This window comes from Somniosus microcephalus, chromosome 13 (genome assembly GCF_052327205.1).
Source record: "Somniosus microcephalus isolate GS21.2 chromosome 13, FLI_Smic_1.0, whole genome shotgun sequence".
Lineage (NCBI taxonomy): Eukaryota > Metazoa > Chordata > Chondrichthyes > Squaliformes > Somniosidae > Somniosus > Somniosus microcephalus.
In genome coordinates this window covers 110,643,504-110,666,074 of record NC_140999.1, presented here as the reverse complement: position 1 = coordinate 110,666,074, position 22,571 = coordinate 110,643,504, and the positions used below count along the sequence as shown (strand labels likewise).

Sequence of the window (22,571 nt, the reverse complement as noted above, 5' to 3'; positions counted from 1 at the left end):
GAGGGAGCTTCACTGCTTCACCCATGTGAATAATTGGAGTACACAGAGTAACGCTCCCTCTGCCCTACCCCCCAAGCATATGTATTAACCTCAGACTTGCCAATGCACCAGTGTGACATTTCCATTACACACACCAGCTGCCCTTCAAACTTAGTGCTTAATTATGGGCAGTTTATTTCTGTGGGTCTCAAATTCATCATCAAACTTTCCAACCCCACCACCCCTGCAAAGGGAGCGATCAATACTCCAACCTCATCCAGCTAACAGTATGGCCCCTTGCAGCCAATCACAGAACACGATTACTGTCGTGGAGATACTGGTGTCCCATCCAACCGATCCCCGGTGGATCTGTGCGGCTTCAATCACCCTCATCATACAATATCACACAGCCGTGCAAGTGGGGATCTCGGATATCAAGCCTTGAGAGAGGGGGGGGACATCCTGCGCTGTATGTAGGCTGGAAATTATTGCTGCAGATATTGGGCGGTTAACGCAAACATTAACCAATCATTTTACACTGGCTTGGATATGTTTACAAATACTGGACCGAAGAACATTGCCATTGCCTTCGGTCCCCACAAGCATCCTTGCCTGCGATTCCATCCTCCCTGGCCACTGTCTATGGTTGAACTAGGCTGTTTGCAATCTTTACATCCTTTTTGACCTCGAACGGAGCTTCGGACCCCATGTCCTCTCCATCAAAAAGACCACCTGCCTCACATGACAAAAAGGTACCCATTACCCTTGTCCTCCCCGATCAACATTGGTCCTCAAACTCATGTTTAACTCCCTTCATGACCCTCACTATCTCTAATCTACGCCAGCCCTACAAGCCCCCAAGAACTCTGCATTCCTCTGACCCTGGGCTCCTGTGCCTCCCCACTCCTTTCATAGAATCATAGAATGGTTACAGCATGGAAGGCGGCCATTCAGCCCGTGTCGACTCTCAGCTAGTCTCACTCCCCCGCTCTTTCCCCGTAGCCCTGCAATTTATTTTCCTTCAGATACTTATCCAACTCCCTTTTGAAAGATAATATTGAGTCTGCCTCCACCACCCTTTCAGGCAGTGCATTCCAGATCTTAACCACTCGCTGCAGAAAAAAGTTTTTTCTTACATCACCTTTGGTTCTTCTGCCAATCACCTTAAATCTGTGTTCTCTGGTTCTTGACCCTTCCGCCAATGGGAACAGTTTCCCTCTATCTACTCTGTCCAGATCCCTCATTATTTTGAACACCTCTATCAAATCGCCTCTCGATCTTCTCTGCTCCAAGGAGAACAACCCCAGCTTCTCCAGTCTATCAACGTAACTGAAGTCCCTCATCCCTGGAATCATTCTCATGAATCTTTTCTGCACCCTCTCTAAGGCCTTCACATCCTTCCTAAAGTGTGGTGCCCAGAATTGGACACACTACTGCAGTTGGGGCCGAACCAGTGTTTTATACAGGTTCATCATAACTTCCTTGCTTTTGTACTCTATACCTCTATTTATGAAGCCCAGCATCCCTTAAGCCTTTTTAACTGCTTTCTCAACCTGCCCTGCCACCTTCAACGATTTGTGCACACATACCCCCAGGTCGCTCTGTTCGTGCACCCCCTTCAGGATTGTACCTTTTAGTTTATATTTCCTCTCCTCGTTCTTTCGACCAAAATGTATCACTTCGCACTTTTCTGCGTTACATTTCATCCGCCCATTTCACCAGCCTGTCTATGTCTTCCTGAAGTCCATCACTCTCCTCCTCACTGTTCACTATACTTCCAAGTTTTGTGTCATCTGCAAATTTTGAAATTGTGCCCTGTACACCCCAAGACCTACCACTGGCGGCCGCAGCTTCAGCTCTAGCCCCTACACTCTGGAATTCTCTCCCTGAATCTCTCAGCCTCTCTACCACGCTCTCCTCCTTTAAAACCCTCCTTAAAACCCACGTCTTTGATCAAGCTTTTAGTTATCTGTCCCACTATCTCCTTCTTTGGCTCGGCATCCATTTTTGTCCAATTATGCTACATTAAAGGAGCTACAGGAATGCAAGTTGTTGCTGCTGTAAACAAAGAGCAAATTTAGCGTGGTTAACCAGGACGCTTCGTATCATGGATAACCACGTGTGCAGGAAGTGCCTCCAGTTGCTCGAACTTGAGCTCAAGGTTTCTGAGCTCAAAGAGTGGCTGGAGTCACTGCAGGGCATACGGGAGGCTGAGAATTTCCTTGAGCGCACACACCAGAAGGTGGTCACCCCACAGCTACAGACAGTTCAGGGGGATAGTAAGAATAGGCAATGCAGGAATCCTCCGGGAGTGTTGCACTCTCAAACCAGTTTACAGTGCCGAATACCAGTGAGGGTGACGACCAACGTTCTCTAACTTTTTTTCCCAATGCGCGGTCCCTTTAAATTTACGCAGTACCTTCCAGCGACCACAGCTTGTGACCGGCCTGCGCGGGACCTCCCGATTGATGCACGGCCTGGACCTGGGTATACAGGGCATAATTTCAAAGTTTGCAGCTGATAAGAAACTCGGAAATGTAGTAAACAGTGAGGAGGAAAGTAACAGACTTCAGGAGGACACAGACAGACTGGTGAAATGGGCAGACACATGGCAGATGAAATTTAACAGAGAAGTGTGAAGTGATACATTTTTGTAGGAAGAATGAGGAGAGGCAATATAAACAAAATGGTACAATTTTAAAGGGGGTACAGGAACAGAGAGACCTGGGGGTGTATGTACACAAATCTTTGAAGGTGGCAGGACCAGTTGAGAAGGCTGTTAAAAAAGCATATGGGATCCTTGGCTTTATTAATAGAGGCATAGAGTTAAAAAAAACACAAGGAAATATGTGAAACCTTAAAACCCACGTCTTTGATCAAGCTTTTAGTTATCTGTCCCAATATCTCCCTCTTTGGCTCGGCATCCATTTTTGGTTAGGCCTCAGCTGGAATAGTGTCTCCAATTCTGGGCACCGCATTTTAGGAAGGATGTCAAGGCCTTGGAGAGAGTGCAGAAGAGCTTCACTAGAATACCAGGGATGACAGACTTTAGTTATGCGGCGAGACTGGAGAAGCTGGGATTGTTCTCCTTTGAACAGAGAAGGTTGAGAGGATGTTTGATAGAGGTGTTCAAAATCATGAATGGTTTTGATGGAGTAAATAAGGAGAAACTGTTTCCAGTGGCAGAAGGGTCAGTAACCAGAGGACACAGGTTTAAGGTGATTGGCAAAAGAACCAGAACCAAAAGAAAGTTACGAAACTTTTATTTATTTTTAATTTTTTTTTTTTTTTTAAAAACACAGCGATTTATGATCTGGAATGCACTGCCTGAAAGGGTGGTGGAAGCAGATTCAATAGCAACTTTCAAAAGAAAATTGGATAAATGCTTGAAGGGGAAAAATTTACAGGGCTATAGGGAAAGAGCAGGTCAGTGGGATTCATTGAACAGCTCTACCAAAGAGCCGGCACAGGCACGATGGGCCAAATGGCCTCCTTCTGGACTATGCGATCATTCTATAATTAATGCCCAATAAAAATAATCCAAATATAGAAGTACTGCATCCCTTTCATTCCACCTTTTGTTCCCTCATTCCATCACTCCCTCAACTCCCACCTCATCTTTCACAATGTTTCACCTTCCCTCATTTCATAGAAACATAGAAAAATAGGAGCAGGAGTAGGCCATTCGGCCCTTTGAGCCTGCTCCGCGCCATGGCTGATCCTCTGTCTCAATACCATATTCCCGCTCTCTCCCCATACCTCGATGTCTTTTGTGCCTAGAAATCTATCTATCTCCTTCTTAAATATATTCAGTGACTTGGCCTCCACAGAGAATTCTGTGGTAGAGAATTCCACAGGTTCACCAACCTCAGTGAAGAAATTTCTCCTCATCTCAGTCCTAAATGTCCTACCCCATATCCTGAGACTGTGACCCCTCGTTCTAGATCCCCCCAGCCAGGGGAAACATCCTCCCTGCATCCAGTCTGTCTAGCCCAGTCAGAAATTTATACGTTTCAATGAGATCCCCTCTCATTCTTCTAAACACTGTCCCTCCCCCAATCGGTTTCATCATCCCGCCTCTCGACTTCCTAATGTCGAGCCATTTCCTCCCGCAGCCTCCACCTCCCTCTCTTGCCTTCCAGAATCCTGTGTATTGCGACCACCCTTTGCAGTTTCCAGGTCTGACCCGCCTTTTGTCCCATGCCTTGAGGGCCAAACAGCTTTTCTGATCCTTAACTCAACGTTAGAAAGTACAACAAAGAACAGCACAGCCTGCAGTGGGCAGAGAGGGATTTCCCCAGAGATGCGGACACTAATGTTCAGTAATGCTCACCAGCATGGATAAACAAACTTCCCACGCACACTGACTAGGGCTAGGGTTATGCTGAACAAGCAAATACAGACATTAATTCTGGAGTTAATGAGCATGGGATCACTGGAGTAACTAGCAGATAACAATTCCCATTCATCACTCATGTGCAGGCTGGAACAAATTTGCTTTGTATTTGCTCTGGATAGTTTGGTCTCGCAAGCAGTGTGCCCGCAGGGAGCTTGGCTGGTTCCCTTGCATGGTCTCTAACTCAGTGGTTTCTGAACTATACACAAAGTGAGACAGGTTCGGGGGAATGAAGAGAGAGAGAGTTTATAGGCATAGCACTTTTAACACTTACAGCAACAACTTTCATTTGTATAGCACCTTAATGTAGTAAAACGTCCCAAGGCATTTCACAGGAGCTTTATCAAACAAAATTTGACACTGAGCTACATAAGGAGACATTAGGACAGGTGACCAAAAGCTTGGTCAAAGAGGTAGGTTTTAAAGGGTGCCTTGGGGGAGGGGGAAGGGATTCCAGAGCTTAGGGTCTATGGTTGTTTAAATTGGCTATTCATTAACATAGACATAAGTTGATCTTATTGAAACATAAGATACTGAGGGGGCTCGACAAGGTAGACGCAGAAAAGATGTTTCCCCTCATGGGGGAATCTAGAACTAGGGGGCATAGTTTCAGAATAAGGGGTCACCCATTTAAAACTGAGATAAGGAAGAATTTCTTCTCAGAGGGTTGTAAATCTGTGGAATTCTCTGCCCCAGAGAGCTGTGGAGGCTGGGTCATTGAATATATTTAAAGGTGGAGATACACAGATTTTTGAACAGTAAGGGAGTGATGGGTTATGAGGAGCTGAGCCCAAGATCAGATCAGCCATGATCTCATTAAATGGCAGAACAGGCTCGAGGGGCCAAATGGCCTACACCTGCTCCTATTTCTTATGTTCTTATGTAATATACCTTTGGTACGCGATACTCAATGTTTAAGAAACCTATTGATTTGTGGGGTAAATTATAAATAAGAATACACCTATCCTCTCTAACAGATGTGGAATGACTTGTTTTGTAGAAAAATGAAGCAGCCAAATATCTGCACAACAAACTCCCACAAACAGCAAATGAGATGAATGACCACTTGACAAATGGAGATAGGGTCATATCTGAACAGCCATCCTTGAAATACTGATTTACAGCCAGTATACGGGCAATGCCCTATAATTATTAGATGACTCCAGTACACATTAAAATGCTGCACATTGACCCAGAATTTGCGGTCCAGATGACGGCAAACAAGCAGCGTTCGCCTTCAATTAGTCTTTGAAACTGACCGCAACTTCAGGATGTAGCGCACGTGCGGCCTAATGTAGAAATCCTGAAGCTGTGGTTTGTCATTCACTGCTCCTCCACAGGCGGTGCTGTCGCCCCTGCCACCCCCTCCCCACCGCCGCAACCCAGAGCTGACAGTGAAATCTCTCAAATCAGGGAAACGGATGTAAACTTCAGCTCTTCCGCAGTAATTACCCAAAGGGATGAGGTGTAACTGGGGTTTTAACAGCGTATTGACTGCTAAACAAAGATTATGGTCCTGAAAAACTCAATTCTAATTTTGTGCAGTGTCAAATTTATCCACTTTAACTAAATTTAAAATTTTTAAGAAACTTTATTTAAAGGTTGTTCATCTTTATTTCAGGTTTGCCTTTTCCCTATGTGAGAGCCCCAATCTTTGTTTGGCTCTCTCAAAAATTTTAACTTTTTAAAATGTTAAAGAGCTTACTCAATTCCTTGTTTGCGGCCTGTGAGAATTGTGTGTTTTGATTGGCTGTTTAGACAGCTTGTTGAAGTCACAGCAACTCACACTCTGGGATTCCCATTAAACTCCATTGATTTGAATTACATGCTGGAAAACCCGGACTTCTCGACACAGAGATCACGGGATCTTTGTGCGAAGCTTACTTTGGGCCATCAGCGAAAGCCTTTGCTTCTCCGCTGTCTGCAAATTCCAGCCAATATGCTAAAGTCCAAAATACTACCTTAGCAATCACTACTCACCAACTTTACAGACACTTACCCACCATATATCACATCACTCTGTCTGTTCCAAATCTCTCCGCATTCATCACACTGATTGTACCATATCCCTCCCTTAAACACCATTCATCATTCAGACTGTACCATACTGACTGAGTCAGAAGGTTGAGTTCAAATCCTACTCCAGAGACTTGAGCACAAAAATCCAGGCGGACACTCCAGTGCAGTGCTGAGGGAGTGCTGCACTGTCAGAGGTGCTGTCTTTCAGATGAGACATTAAACCGAGGCCCTGTCTGCTCTCTCAGGTGGATGTAAAAGATCCCATGGCACTACATTGAAAAGGAGCAGGGGAGTTCTCCTCGGTGTCCTGGCCAATATTTATCCCTCAATCAACATCATTAAAAAACAGATTATCTGGTCATTATCACATTGCTGTTTGTGGGAGCTTGCTGTGTGCAAATTGGCTGCCATGTTTCCCACATTAGAACATTGACTCCACTTCAAAAAGGTACTTAATTGACTGTAAAGCGCTTTGGGATGTCCTGAGGTTGTGAAAGGTGCTATATAAATGTAAGCTTTTCTTTTCTTGTATATTTCTCCCTTAAATACCATTCATCGCTCAGACTGTACCATTTTCCTTCCTTAAACACCATTAATCAGTCTGACTGTATCTTACTCATCCTCGAACCACAATGCATCACTGACTGAACCATAACCCCTGCCTTTTACCCACAATGCATCACTGGCTGCACCACACCCCTCGTTTACCCAAGTACCGTTGTGGCACGACAGTACTTACCCATCACAGACCTCTCTGATAATTGCAATCAGTGGCTTTTTCTGCAAATGACAAAGAATTATCAGTTAGCAATTAAGTCAACCTGCTAAGATTTTAGATCACATCAAACCTTTCAGCAGTTATACTGAAAGAGCATTTCATCATTAGCTCAAAACCACAAGAGTATTAGGTTTAGTTATAATAGATTCCTGTGGTCAAATGCTTTCAACACTGGGTTATGGTTCCTGCCATCTCAGACACTAAGCCCCATGCCACCCCCACCACAATTTCCATCTGTCTCTTCCTCTCTTCAAATTTTGTGTCTCTCTCTACCACCTTTTTGATTCTGTTTTTATCCCTTGCCCCCAGATATATCTCTCCCTTTCCATTTACTCTATTGCCCGCACCCGTTGTTTGATTCTGCTGGCTTCCAATCCTCCATCCACTGGTCTCTCCCTTTCCAGTTTCTCTCTTGGCACCCTTGCCTTTACTAATGGTCCTCGGGGGCTGCTGTTCTGTGCAACCTAAGTGCAGTGGTCTCCCTGACATGTGGTGAGTGTAGCATGTTTGGGAGGAACATGTGACTTTAGACCTTTGGTTCCCAAAGTTCTTCACCACTGGGATTTACCTCGGGTCATGTCTGGGTCTGTTGTAGACTAATTGATGAGATTGATTGCTACGATTAGTCAACAGCTCCATTATCGTTGTATCCCAGGATGATAGAAGACAAACTAGATCAACCTTGGTCTTTTTTCGTCTAGCAATTCTTATGTTCCTAGTTTGTATTAACAGGTGCTTCAGCTGAACAAAAAAAGGTAACTGGAGACTGATGGTAGCTTGAGGCGCCCACAAAATGTAGGTCTCCAATACGTCATCTACCACAGCCAATGCAGACCCAACGCGAAGGTGCCTTCTCTCTCCTCCACCCGTATGCATCTCTCTCCACTCCGTCGCCACTTCTTGCAAAATATTGCACTCTTGCAAGTACAAGACTTGAGCACGGATAGGCATTTGAAAACTTCCATGCCCAACTCCCACTGCATAATGGATGCGTGCAACAGACTCCCAGGAAGGCAGTCGATTCGGGATCAACTGGCAAGTCTGAGGATCGAAGGAGGATTTAGAGTTATGGAGACATTAAGAGCACTACCTAATTTTAATTTCAGGGGAAAGAATTTACTATTCTTTAAAGCAGGGGATCACGGGTTGAGGGGTAAGAAGTCCACAATAGAATAATTATCGATGGAATCTGGATGGAGTGGGCTTCGAGAGGCAAATGGCCTATTCTTGCTCCAGAATCCCTTCCTCAGGGAGAGGCAGAGGCATCAGGATTCTGGATGGCTGGAAGGCGGCAATGGCACGAGCCTCAGGCAGGTGGGGAAAAGCAGCAGCATCAGCACTCGAGCGGGCGGGGGGGGGGGGCGGTGGAGGTGCAGGGGATTGGATTAATTCTGCAGAGAGATGAGATGAGCTTGGTGTGATCGAAAGGGGCACCGTCCAAACATCACCTACGGTTCTCTCCGCAACTTGTATTCTGATAAAGACCACGAGGATCGGTGATTTTGATTAAAGTACAGTCTTACGCCGTTACAAGACAGAGCATGTTCAATAGTTGAAATCCAGGTCTGTGCCTGAAACTTCACACAGTGAGCTCCTGATTTAATTAATTCCCCTTTTGTGTGGGAGAACCTTCATCCTAAATCATACTCCCTTACCATGCGCTGTTGGAGAAGGAAATAAAAAAAGGAACAGCATGGTATTCAATCTTGGTCAACAGTGTGGCAGACGCCTTGAATTCAGACCTACTCAGACACACAACAGACAGTTGCCAAAGGGGAGGGGTAGGTTGCAAATGGTCCTTGGGGCTTACTACAAGAACCACTTCATGGAAAGACTAGAGGGCAAACAACTTAATTGAGAGCCATGGTGCAATGTTCTCACTGCAGGAGCACGTACACACTAATCCCAGAGTAGGCCATTGTCCTGTAGGCATATCGAAATATTTAATACAGTAATTTTAAATGATCACTTTCACATTGGAGAGGAAAAGAGTGCAATTGAATTTCTTGAGTTTTGGACTGTCCTACTGATACGCCTGAAGTTAGGAGGGTCCTGTTTCTTATTCCAATATTCTTCCCCTCCTCTCAGCTGCACTATGGTCCCACGGGTGCAGGCCGTCCTTCCAAGTGGCCATTCTTCATGAATGGGTCCAGACATGGAATTTCAGTAGGCTATTTGGCCATGGAGGGGGCTGAGTACATTTAAGACTCAGATTGATAGACTTTTGGAATCAAAGACTGGCAGGCAAAACTGTAACAGAACAATGGGCTGCCTTTAAAAGAGGAAATAGTTTGGGTACAGTCGAGGTACGTTCCCACTAGGGGAAAAAAGGTAGAGCAACTAAAGTCAGAGCACCCTGGATGACTCGAGTTAGAGAGTAGGATGAAGCAGAAAAAGAGCACGTATGACAGATGTCAGGTCAAGAATACTTCTGAGAAAATTCAGAGGAGAAGTGAAAAAGGAAATAAGGGGGTCAAAGAGAGGGTATGAGAATAGAATGGCTGCTAACAAAGGTAATCTAAAAGTCTTCTGTAGGCTTATAAATAGTAAACGGGTAGTAAGAGGGGGGGATGGGGCCGATTCAGGACCAAAAAGGAGACCTACGCATGGAGTCAGAGGGTTTGGCTGAGGTACTAAACGAGAACTTTGCATCTGTCTTCACCAAGGAAGAAGATGCTGTCATAGACAAAGTGAAGGAGGAGGTAGAGGATATACTGAATGGATAAAAATTGATAAAGAGGTACTAGAAAGGCTGGCTGTACTTAGACAAGTCACCAGGAGCAGATGGGATGAATCCTAGAACACTGAGGGAATTGAGGGAGGAAATCGCAGAGGTACTGGCCATAATATTCCAATCCTCCTTGGATATAGGAGTGGCGCCAGAGGACTGGAGAATTGCAAATGTTACACCATTGTTCAAAAAAGGGTGCAAGATAAACCCAGCAACTACAGGCCAGTCAGTTTGACCTCGGTAATGGGGAAGGTTTTAGAAACAAATAATCAGTGACAAAATTAACAGTCACTTGGACAAGTGTGGATTAATTAAGGAAAGCCAACACTGATTTGTTAAAGGCAAATCGTGTTTAACTAACTTGATCGAGTTTTTTGATGAGGTAACAGAAGGTTGATGAGGGTAATGCGGTGTACATGGATTTTCAAAAGGCGTTCGATAAAGTACCACATAATAGGCTTGCCAGCAAAGTTGAAGCCCATGGAATAAAAGGGATACAGGAAACAGAATGTACGGTTGTTTTTCGGACTGGAGGTATACAGCGGTGTTCCCCAGAAGTTGGTACTAGGACTACTGCTTTTCTTGATATATATTAATGACTTGGATGTGGGTGTACAGGGCACAATTTCAAAATTTGCAGATGACACAAAACTTGGAAGTATAGTGAACAGTGAGGAGGATAGTGACAGACTTCAAGAGGACAGACAGGATGGTGGAATGGGTGGACACGTGGCACGTTAGGGTGAAAATTATATAGCTTAAAGCAGCAACATAAAGAGTTAAAGAATGAACTTGTAAATAAGAAACAATGGCACAAGACAAAACAAACTCAGCTTAAGACGGGGCAGGAATTAACTGTGTCTGCTCCCATTAAAACCATTGTGCTTGACATTATTGTTGAACAGTTATTGAATATGGGAAACACTAAATATTTCACAATTATTTAGTGGTGCAGCCTTCTGCAAACTATTTGCTGGAAGCCCTTTGGAGGTATTGATGAGTTACAGTAATTGGTAGCTGCAAAACTGCCCATTTTGTAATTAACCGGCCAAAGTTCTAGAAGGTTCCATATCATTCCTGTGAGGACAGGGGAGTTGTTGCTGAGGGAGCGTGATTGGTTGAAGACACCGGTGTGTAATATTTTGCTATAATGTATAAAATAAGTTTTAATACCTTGTTGCTGGGGGAACGTGATTGGATGAGGACAAGAGAATTGTTGCTGGGGGAACATAATTGGGTGAACACATTTGTGTAGTGTTTTGCCTGTATAAAAGAAGTTTGATATCACTAACGGTGAGAAGGTGACCACTAGACCGCGGGGTCTAAGGCTCTTCTCCCAGACGTTCTGTTAACAAACTGTATACTTTTACTTTAAGACAGACTCGAGTGATCTATTTTTCAACCAACAATTGGCGTAGTCGGCAGGATGCTCCGGAACTGAAAGACCACCCGCACCAGTGAACCCAGACGAGAAGTCAAATTTTGACCGTCCAGAAATTGAGTCATCTGGGGAGGCGGAGGAACAGTGCCGTAGCATCACGAATCAAGTAAAAGTCTGCAAGGGGTAGGAGAACACAGTTGTATGGTGTGAATTATATGAAATAGGGAACACTGTGTTGCGATAAAAGTCGTGAAGGAATGAATGGTACTTGACTGATCGACACGGACAAGGAGGATACCTGTCTCATCAATCCTAGCCCGAGCCGGAATTAAGAGGGCAATTGGGCCCCATGTGATGGCCAGGATTAAGTAGGCCAAGAGACTCAAAAGTATCCTAGGATTGTGAGGTCGAGGACTATATATGTGTCTGACTGTGTGAGAAGGAAGAGAACGTAGGAGAAAGGGTAAGAGTAGGTCCAAATTGAGATACAAACGCCAAAATTGTCTAACCAGAAATTGTTTCAGGAGTCGCAGACCAGCCCGAATAGAGGAACTCAGCCGAAGGCAAGTCTGAAGTTGGACTAGTTATGGCATCGGGGAAAGAAATAGAGGGGAGACCCCCTGGGTCTCTCTCTCGAGGTTCTATGCAGATGACCGGAAGGGTATGGTAGCCAAGATGCGGAAGGGCGGGTGGGACCCGTTTCAGACGCCAGCCGCTCAGAGGGAGTGGTGGGATAAACAGAAACAAAAAAGAGGCAAAAAGGCGGGAGTCATTTTGGTAAATCAATTGGTATCAATGATACAAAAGAATAGCGAATTGTTGCTGGGGGAACATAATTGGGTGAACACATTTGTGTAGTGTTTTGCCTGTAGAAAAGAAGTTTGATATCACTGTAACGGTGAGAAGGTGACCACTAGAGCGCGGGATCTAAGGCTCTTCTCCCAGAATGTTCTGTTAATAAACTGTGCACTTGTACTTTAAGAGACTCGAGTGAATCTATTTTTCACGAACATGGCAGATGAAATTTAATGCAGAAAAGAGTGATGTGGTACATTTTGGTAAAAGAATGAGGAGAGGAAATATAAACTAAAGGGTACAATCCTAAAGCAGGTGCATGAGCAGAGACACCTGGGGGTATGTGCGCACAAATCGTTGAAGGTGTCAAGGCAGGTTAAGAAAGCAGTTAAAAAAGCTTACAGGATCCTGGGCTTCATGAATAGAGATCCTGGGCTTCATGAATAGAGATCCTGGGCTTCATGAATAGAGGTAGAGTACAAAAGCGTGGAAATTATGATGAACACTGGTCCGACCTCAACTGGAGTATTGTGTCTAATTCTGGGCACCGCACTTTAGGATGGATATGAAGGCCTTAGAGAGGGCGCAGAAAAGATTTACGATAATGATTCCAGGGATGAGGGACTTCAGTTGCGTGGATAGACTGGAGAAGCTGGGGTTGCTCTCCTTAGAGCAGAGAAGATTGAGAGAATATTTGAGAGGTGTTCAAAATCATGAGTTTGGACAGAGTAGATAGAGAGAAACTTTTCCCATTGGCAGAAGGGTCAAGAACCAGAGGACACAGATTCAAGGTGATTGGCAAAAGAACCAAAGGTGACAGAAGAAAAAACTTTTTTACGCAGCGAGTGATTAGGATCTGGAATGCACTGCCTGAAAGGGTGGTGGAGCCAGATTCAATCACAGCTTTCAAAAGAGAGAGCGAGCTAAGTACCTAAAGGAAAAAAATTTGCAGGGCTATGGGGAAAGGGCGGGTGAGTGGGACTAGCTGAAGTGCTCTTGGAGAGCCGGCACGGGCTCGACGGGTCGAATGGCCTTCTTCCCTGCTGTAACCATTCTATGATTCTAAAGGAATCCAGGGATATGGGGATAAGGCAGTAAAGTGGAGTTGAGGTAGAAGATCAGCCATGATCTTATTAAATGGTGGAGCAGCCTTGAGGAACTGTACGGCCTACTCCCACTCCTGCTGTACTATGAAATGAAGTGGGAAAATCATCGTTGGCATTGATCCCATTTTTCTCTTGACATTCACACTGGAGTCACTGGATAGTAACCAGGAGCACAAACTCTGGCTGATTTTGCCCTTCCTTAGCCCAAGGGTAGAGAGAGCACTGTAACAGCCTGGCAGGGATCAGCTAACTCGGCACTGACCGAGAACCAAACCAGGGGCCTTCCTGTTCTGTACGGCAGCCTACTCAGCCTCAAACTGATACCGATTGAAATCTTGGCTCTCGATTCCCCCAGTAACTCGTACAGCCTTGCAGCATACCGAGTGACGAAGTCAGTTGTGGATTAAGTTCAGACATTAGCAGCCACAAGAACAGAGCGAGTGGTTCATAACTGCGGCATGAGAGCAGATTATACTTGAAGTTACTTACTTAACAGTTTTATTTTTATAATGTGGAGTTTGTGTGGACTGTTTTCCTTATTTCACTTTGCAAATCCCTGTAGACGTCTCAGTTTTGTTTCTTGGGAAGCACTGCGGAAGAAGGCTGCATTTCTATTTCAGTAGCTCCCAAGTCAGGTGTAGTACAATTATTTGCACTGCAATGCCCTCCCCAACCCCTACCATCGTGTCCGTATGACACCCTCCTTCTCCCACACCAGCCTCTCAGAGGAAGATCAAGACTTTCATGGGTGCAAACTCACCTGGAGCTGGGTTGAGGCTACCCAAGCATTTCACGCGGTGGCCTTACAGCTAGCGGAGACTTTCCACCCCTCTAGTCTGGGGTGGTTTTAAACCACAGTCCCAGCAGTGAAATGTTCGAACCCACCACGACCCCAAGTCTCCTCGCACACATTGTTGGTTACGGCCAAGGAGGACAACAAGGAAGAGCCGAAGATCGTAGAGTAAAGGCAAATATACATAGCACCAATATTCAGCTAGTCACCAGCGTGCAACACAAGCCAGTCAGTATGTTTTATATATCCCAAGCTGTCCTTGGGTACTTCACCCAAGTGGCCGTTCTTAATGAATGCGCATAGTCAGCAACAGCCACTTGCATTGATTAATCTAGCACCTTTAATGTAGTGAAATGTCCCAAGGCGCTTCAGGAGCGTAATCAGGCAAAAATAGACACGGAGCCAAAGAGAGATATTAGGACAAGTGATCAAAAGCTTTTAAACAAGACTTTAAAGGAGCACCTTAAAGGAGGGAATTCCAGTGCTTGGGGCAGCGGCAGTGGCGATGACAATAACTTGTATTTATATAGCGTCTTTAACGTAGTAAAAAGTCCCAAGGCACTTCACAGGAGTGTTAGAAGACTAAAATTTGACACTGAGTCACATAAGGAGAAATTAGGGCAGATGACATGAAGCTTGGTCAAAGAGGTAGGTTTTAAGGAGCGTCTTGAAGGAGGAGAGAGGGGTAGAGAGAGAGAGAGAGAGAGAGAGAGAGAGAGAGAGAGAGAGAGAGAGAGAGAGGTCCAAATTTAGGGCCTTGGCAGCTGAAGTCACAGCCACCAATGGTTGAGCGATCAAAATCAGGGATGTTCAACAGGCCAGAAATAGAGGAGTGCAGATATCGGAGGGTTGTGGGGCTGGAGGATATTAGAGATAGGGAGGGAAGAGGTCATGGAGGGATTTGAAAACATGGATGAGAATTTTTAAATCGAGGCGGTGCTCATCAGGGAGCCAATGTTGGTCAGTGAGCACAGGGGTGATGGGTGAACGGGACTTGGTGCGAGTAAGGACACGGGCAGCCGAGTTTTGGATGACCTCAAGTAGGGTAGAATGTGGGAGGCCAGCCAGGAATGCATTGGAATAGTCAAGTCTAGCGGTAACAAAGGCATGGATGAGGGTTTCAGCAGCGGATGAGCTGAGGCAAGGGCGGAGACGGGCGATGTTACGGAGGTGGAAATAGGCAGTCTTAGTGATGGCATGGATATGTGGTCAGAAGCTCATTTCAGGGTCGAATATGACACCAAGGTTGCGAACAGCTGAAGGCGCGGCCGCCAATGGTGAGGCAAAGAAAGTGGGTGAGGCACATGAGGCCAGAATTGGAGGAATGCAGGCTATTCAACAGTGGGAGCATCACAGTCAAACAAGGTCCTGTCCTCACTTAAAATCCACATGCAAGCACTTTCAATCAGGGGGAAGTGGTTAGCAATCAAGAGCGGGATCCCCGATGTGTCGCTTGTATTTAACAGTTTTCTGCCAAAGGGATGATATTTTGATTAAGTCGAGACAAACCAAGAAGTTTTTGCTTGCTGTGTATGAAAAATAAATATCGATAGCAGGTAGCAGCTGGCAAACTTGCTGTCTGCAGTGATACGAGGCTTCGTAGAACCAGCTGCCGCTCCGCACAGATGTTTCAAACCAACATCAAATTTATTGGCAGAAGTTCAGCAGCTGCATGTGGCTTTGTGTCACGTAGCACTTCACATCCCGCTGCAGTACGACAGACACACAGGGCTGGATTTTGTCAATGGGGGCGTGATGGAGGCGGGACTCCCACTTTTTGGGTTGTAGCCCCGTCTCCATCGATTTGTGGCCAACCCACGCGATTTTCCCTTGATTGACATTATTGAGCCCGCCTAGCGGGCTCAGCAGGCCAATTAAGGGACACCCGGTTACAGGTGACGTCAGGTGTAATGTATATACCTTTAAGGGGGGGGAACTATCTTTTACAGCTCATGCATACTGCAGTACCAGCAGTGACCACACCTGTATATAGCACGGAGTAGTCATCTGTACAGATCAGTTCCAGTGTCAGCCACGTTGAGTAAACACCTGTTGTACCATTCTCCTGCAGTCTGTGCCTTATTATACACAGACACAACATTGGCGACAAGGCAAGTTCGAACCTACCTGCAACTCTGCATCACCTCCCGGGGATTCGTTCCTGGAGATCAGTGGATTGGAGGTCAAGGCCAGAGACTCGGGCGTCGACAACGGGCAACCGCCCAGTCATCCAGCAGAGGCTCGAGAATTGCGGGGGAGGCTGTCGAGAGCCAGGCTTGGCTTTCCAGTCGAGGTGGTCCAGCGAAACGGGCTGGCAACAGGTAGTGCGCAGACCCTTCCCGGACAGCGGCGGGCTAGAGCCTGACCGAGTGGCACAGCAAAGGGCCGAGCAGCGTCGACGGGAGAGAGAGGGCAGAGCGCACAGGGCGCAGCCGGTGTTCAGGGGCCGAGCAGCGTCGAAGAGAGGGAGAGAGAGACGCGCAGAAACCCGCGAGGCGCCGCCATTGCCACAAGGACCGCCGAGAGCGGCGTTGGCAGCAGCGCAGGAGAAGCGTGCGAAACCTACAGGGCGCCGCTATTGCCACGAGAACCGCCGGGAGTGGCGTTGGCAGCAGCGGGGGACGAAGGAAAGCGCGGGAGACGCCATTTTAAACCACACCCAAAATGCCGAAGAGTGGCAGTATCACCGCATTTGACAATGAAGTCGAAGATTGGACTACATATGTCGAATGAATAGAGGTATACTGCAAGACAAATGAGGTGTCAGATGACAAGAAAGCATCGGTATTGTTAAATTTAATGGGTGCAAAGACGTATGGTTTATTACGAAATCTAGTAACCCCAACGAAGCCAATGGAAGAGAGTTTTGAAGACATAGTAACGATACTACAGGAACATTTAAACCCCACACCGCTGCTGATAGCAGAAAGATTCAAGTTTCACAAACGGAACCAGCATAAGGATGAAAGCAATGCTGATTATTTAACAGAACTGCGCAAACTATCGAAACACTGCCAGTTTGGACCGGGACTGGCAGATACCTTAAGGGACAAGTTTGTGTGTGGGCTTCAAAGTGAAGGAACCCAGAAACGGCTTTTATCTGAAAAGGACCTTACGCTGGAAAAGGCTTTCAGCATTGCGGTATCATATGAAGCAGCAGCACGGGGCGCTGCAGAGATACAACAGAGACCGCAAGAATATGGCACAAACGAAATGTCATATAGAACAGAGAAGTGCTATCGTTGCGGCAGAACAACACATGACCAGAATGATTGCTGGTTCAAAGACAAAGTGTGCAGACAGTGTGGAAAAGTAGGACACATAGCACGAGTCTGCAGGTCGGGAAAGAAAACCAGCAATAAGAAACCTACCAAAGAAAAGTACAAGAAGGTACATAAGATGACGGAGAATAGTTCAGACGAACAAAAGAGTGATAACGACTCCAAAAGCAGGGAACTGAGTTGTCTGAAACTAATGTGATCACAACGGAGGATCACCGAACCATTTGGGTCACTCTCAAGATAGCAGGAGTCCAGGTAAAGATGGAATTGACACAGGATCAGCCCTAACAGTCATAAACCGACGGGACTACGAGCGGCTATTCTCACACATACCCTTAAGAGACACAAAAATTATTTTGAAGACGTACACGGGGCAAAAAGTCTACCCCAAAGGAAAAATAAGGGTGACCGTTATATAGAACGGTAAGGAAACACCAAAACTAGTCCTGTATGTATTGCAAGATGGAGGACCACCATTACTGGGACATGAATGGATCCGGAAAATACAACTGGATTGGCATTCCATACAGGCACTGACTGTGGCTGACAAAAAGGATGATGATGTCACACCTGGGCGACTGTCAAAGATCCTAACTGACGCGAAAGAAGTGTTCCAGCAAGGACTCGGAACGCTAAAAGGCATGACAGCGACGATTAAAATTGAAGAAAACGCAAGCCCAAAATTTTTTAAGGCCAGACCGGTACCTTATGAGATCCGCCCAGCCGTCAAAGCAGAGCTGGAGAGTCTGGAACGTTCAGGTGTACTGTCCAAGGTAGACTGGAGCGAGTGGGCTACACCCATCGTCCCGGTGATGAAAAAGTCATTGAGCAGCACGCCTGGGGAACCAAGGAAGGTTCGCATCTGTGGGGACTTTAAGGTGACAGTGAACCCGGTCCTTCACACCGTACAATATTCACTTCCGCGGATTGAAGATATTTTCGCCTCGCTATCTGGAGGGAAACGCTTCACTAAGATTGATCTGGCCCAGGCGTATCTGCAAATGGAGGTAGAAGAAGCATCAAAAAAATACCTCACAATCAACACCCATAAAGGTCTCTACCAATACAACCGACTGGTATTCGGGGTAGCATCAGCTCCGGCTATTTGGCAGAGGGCAATGGGACAAGTCCTGCAAGGGATCCCAGGGACCCAGTGTTATTTGGACGCCATCCTGGTCACGGGCGAAAATGACAGTGATCACCTTGCCAACCTGGAGCAGGTGCTCACTATTGCAGGAATATGGGCTCCGAGCTAACCGCCCCAAATGCGAGTTTTTTAGAAAACAGATCTCGTATTGTGGCCATGTTATCGATAAAGAGGGGTTACATAAGTCCCCAGAGAAGATTGAGGCAGTAGTCAAGGCTCCAGCACCGGAAAATGTGTCACAACTGAGGTCGTTCCTCGGGCTGGTAAACTACTACCATAGGTTCTTGCCAAATTTGTCTATAATACTACACCCACTGAACACCCCATTGCAAACTGGGGTGCCATGGAAGTGGAGTGACGAATGTAGACGAGCTTTCCAGAAGAGCAAAACACTAATCACATCGAAAGAGATATTGGCCCATTACAACCCAGCATTACCAATTCGGTTGGCATGTGATGCGTCACCCTACGGCATTGGAGCGGTGCTGTCGCACAAATTCTCGGACGGCTCAGAGAGGCCAATTGCCTTTGCGTCACGATCACTAACCTCAGCCGAGCGTAACTACGCCCAGATTGACAGGGAGGCCCTCAGCCTAGTGTGGGGAGTGAAAAAGTTCAATCACTATCTGCACGGGCAGAAATTCACCTTGCTGACTGATCACCAGCCTCTTGTCTCCATTTTTAATCTGAAGAAGGGCGTTCCGGTGATGACTGCGCAACGACTACAAAGATGGTCACTTTTTCTAGGGGCGCACCACTATGAGATTGAATATAAGGGCACGAAACAGCATGGAAATGCTGATGGGCTATCACGCCTGCCACTGCCTACTGTGGAGGAAGCACCAGCAGTGGATCCTGTCGAAATATTCCATTCGACTATAGTTGAATACCTACCGGTAACTAACGCTTGTATCGAAAAGGAAACCCGAAATGACCCGACACTGTCTCGGGTATATGTTTGACGGTGAAGGGATGGCCAGCACATGGCGACTGACTGTTGCCAGCATTCTCGACAAGGAGAGAACAGCTGTCAAGTGTGCCGGGGGACCTTGATGTGTGGATCCCGAGTGGTAATTCCACCCAAGTTAAGGGATAGAGTGCTCAATGAGCTTCATGAGGGTCATCTGGGAGGGGTAAAAATGAAAAGCCTAGCCAGGGCTTATGTGTGGTGGCCGGGAATCGATAAACAAATCGAGGACCTGACCAAGAGCTGCTCAGGATGCCAGAGAGTCCAAAATGCACCACCACAGGCCCCTCTACACCCATGGGAGTGGCCCTCATCTCCATGGCAACAGGTGCATATTGATTTTGCTGGTCCATTCATGGAATCAATGTTTTTAATAGCCGTGGATGCGCACTCGAAATGGCCTGAGGTCATCAAAATGTCCTCTACCACCACGGAGAAAACTATTGCAGTCCTACGGACCATTTTTGCCAGGAATGGCTTGCCAGAACAGATTTGCTCCGACAACGGACCACAGTTTCTGTCCGAAGAGTTCCGGGGGTTCTTGAAAAAGAATGGGGTACGGCATTACACATCCGCCCCGTATCATCCAGCCACAAATGGATTGGCTGAGAGGTTCGTACAAACCTTTAAGAAGGCAATAAAGGCTATGTATAATGACAACATTCCGCTGCAGCACAAGGTGGACAATTTCCTGTTCGCCTACCGGAATGCGACACATGCAGTCACCAACCAGGCCCCAGCCATGATGTTCTTTAACCGAAGGTTAAGATCTCGCCTGGATTTGCTCAGACCAAATGTACGAAGAGATGTTGAGAGTAAGCAATTCCAGCACATCCATGAGAAGCCAACAAGGAGCTTCAAGATTATTGCTTAAGATAAAAAAATCACGGGATTGGGGGTAATATTCTGGCATGGATAGAGGATTGGCTATCTAACAGAAGGCAGAGAGTTGGGATAAATGGTTCATTCTCGGACTGGCAATCAGTAACTAGTGGTGTTCCACAGGGGTCAGTGCTGGGTCCCCAACTCCTTACAATCTATATTAACGATTTGGAGGAGGGGACCGAGTGTAACATATCAAAGTTTGCAGATGATACTAAGATGGGAGGGAGAGTAGTGAGTGAGGAGGACATAAAAAACCTGCAAGGGGACATAGACAGGCTAAGTAAGTGGGCAGATGGAATACAATACTGGAAAGTGTGAGGTTATGCACTTTGGCAGGAAAAATCGTAGAGCAAGTTATTATCTTAATGGCAAGAAACTGGAAAGTACTGAAGTACAAAGGGATCTGGGGGTCCTGGTGCACAAAACTCAAAAGGTTAGTATGCAGGTGCAGCAAGTGATTAAGGCGGCCAATGGAATGTTGGCTTTCATTGCTAGGGGGATAGAATATAAAAATAGGGAGGTATTGCTTCAGTTGTACAAGGTATTGGTGAGACCGCACCTGGAATACTGCGTACAGTTTTGGTGTCCATACTTAAGGACATACTTGCTCTCGAGTCAGTACAAAGAAGGTTCACTCGGTTAATCCCGGGGATGAGGGGATGGACATATGAGGAGAGGTTGAGTAGATTGGGACTCTACTCATTGGAGTTCAGAAGAATGAGAGGCGATCTTATTGAAACATATAAGATTGTGAAGGGGTTGGATCGGGTGGATGCGGGGAGGATGTTCCAGATGATGGGTGAAACTAGAACTAGGGGGCATAGTCTTAGAATAAGGGGCTGCACTTTCAAAACTGAGATGAGGAGGAACTACTTCACTCAGAGGGTGGTAGGTCCATGGAATATGCTGCCCCAAAAAGCTGTAGAAGCTACATCATTACATAAATTTAAAACAGAAATAGACAGTTTCTTGAAGTGAAGGGAATTAAGGGTTACGGGGAGCAGGCAGGAATTTGGACATGAGTCTAGGTTCGGATCGGTCATGGCCCTGTGGGTAGCGGAGCGGGCCCAGGGGCCGTGTAGCCTGATCCTTCTCCTATTTCGTGTGTCTAATTCTGTTAGATTCAGGAGATGGTTCTGTGATAGTCGATTGGCGGTTTGGATCAGATCAGCCATGATCTTATTGAATGGCGGAGCAGGCTCGAGGGGCCGATTGGCCTACTCCTGCTCCTATTTCTTATGTTCTTATGTACACTGTCCCAACAAACACTCCCAGAGCAGGTACAGCAGGGGTTAGATACAGAGTAAAGCTCCCTCTACACTGTCCCATCAAACACTCCCAGGGCAGGTACAGCACGGGTTAGATACAGAGTAAAGCTCTCTCTACACTGTCCCATCAAACACGCCCAGGCCAGATATAGCACGGTTCACATTCAGAGTAAATCTCCCCCTACACTGTCCCAACAAACACTCCCAGGGCAGGTACAGCAGGGGTTAGACACAGAGGAAAGCTCCCTCTACACTGTCGAATCAAACACTCCCAGGGCAGGTACAACACGGGTTAGATACAGAGTAAAGCTCCCCCTCCTGCCTCTTTACCCCCCCCTCCCCCGCTCCTCCCCCCTCCCTCCTCCCTCTCCCCCTCCTCTCCTCCCCCCCTCCCCCTCCTCCTCCTCCCTCTCACCACCTCCCTACCCCCTCCTCCTCCCTCTCACCACCTCCCTACCCCCTTCCTCCCTCTCCCCCTCCTCCCCCCTCTCCCTCTCCCCCTCCTCTCCTCCTCTCCCCCTCCTCCTCCCTCTCACCACCTCCCTACCCCCTCCTCCTCCCTCTCACCACCTCCCTACCCCCTCCTCCTCCCTCTCACCACCTCCCTACCCCCTTCCTCCCTCTCCCCCTCCCCCCTCTCCCTCTCCCCTGCCCGAGCCCTCATCCCCCGCTCCAATCCTTCTTTCCGCCCCGGGGCCTGGGCCTCGGCACCTGGATGAACGCGTTCCCTTGAACGCTTTTGGCGGCCTCGGCCGTCACCCTGATGCCGTTGGCCGAGGCGAACACCCGCAAAGACATGGCCCAACCGTGTCCAGCGCCCCGGTCAGCTCGAGGTCCGCAGCCGCTGTTCGGCCGCAGGCCACAAAGCACCCGAGCCCAGCGCCGGCGATGGCTCCATGGAGCTCCGTGCCGCCCCACGCACTGACATGGCCCCGCCCTCCCGAGCTGGCTTGAAAAGCGCCGATTGCGGCTGAGAGAGACGGCCAGCGGGCCCGGTTGCCGGGGTAACCCTTCCCGCTCTCCAAGCCCCGCCCGAGATCAGCAC

General features: G+C 47.1%; 1 protein-coding gene across 4 annotated transcripts in view; it reads right to left on the bottom strand.

Annotated features, from left to right (window-relative positions):
* Positions 1 to 22,571, bottom strand: part of LOC147108540 (engulfment and cell motility protein 2) — a 166,883-nt gene that overhangs the window by 88,631 nt on the left and 55,681 nt on the right. For 3 of the 4 annotated variants that reach the window (XM_086005207.1, XM_086005209.1, XM_086005208.1), the window contains exon 3: positions 7,134 to 7,174. In XM_086005207.1, the coding sequence (XP_085861333.1) occupies positions 7,134 to 7,174 (41 nt within the window). Of the gene's footprint in view, positions 1 to 2,398; positions 2,463 to 7,133; positions 7,175 to 22,571 lie in introns of those variants that run through there. The other variant, XM_086005210.1, reaches the window with a different exon arrangement.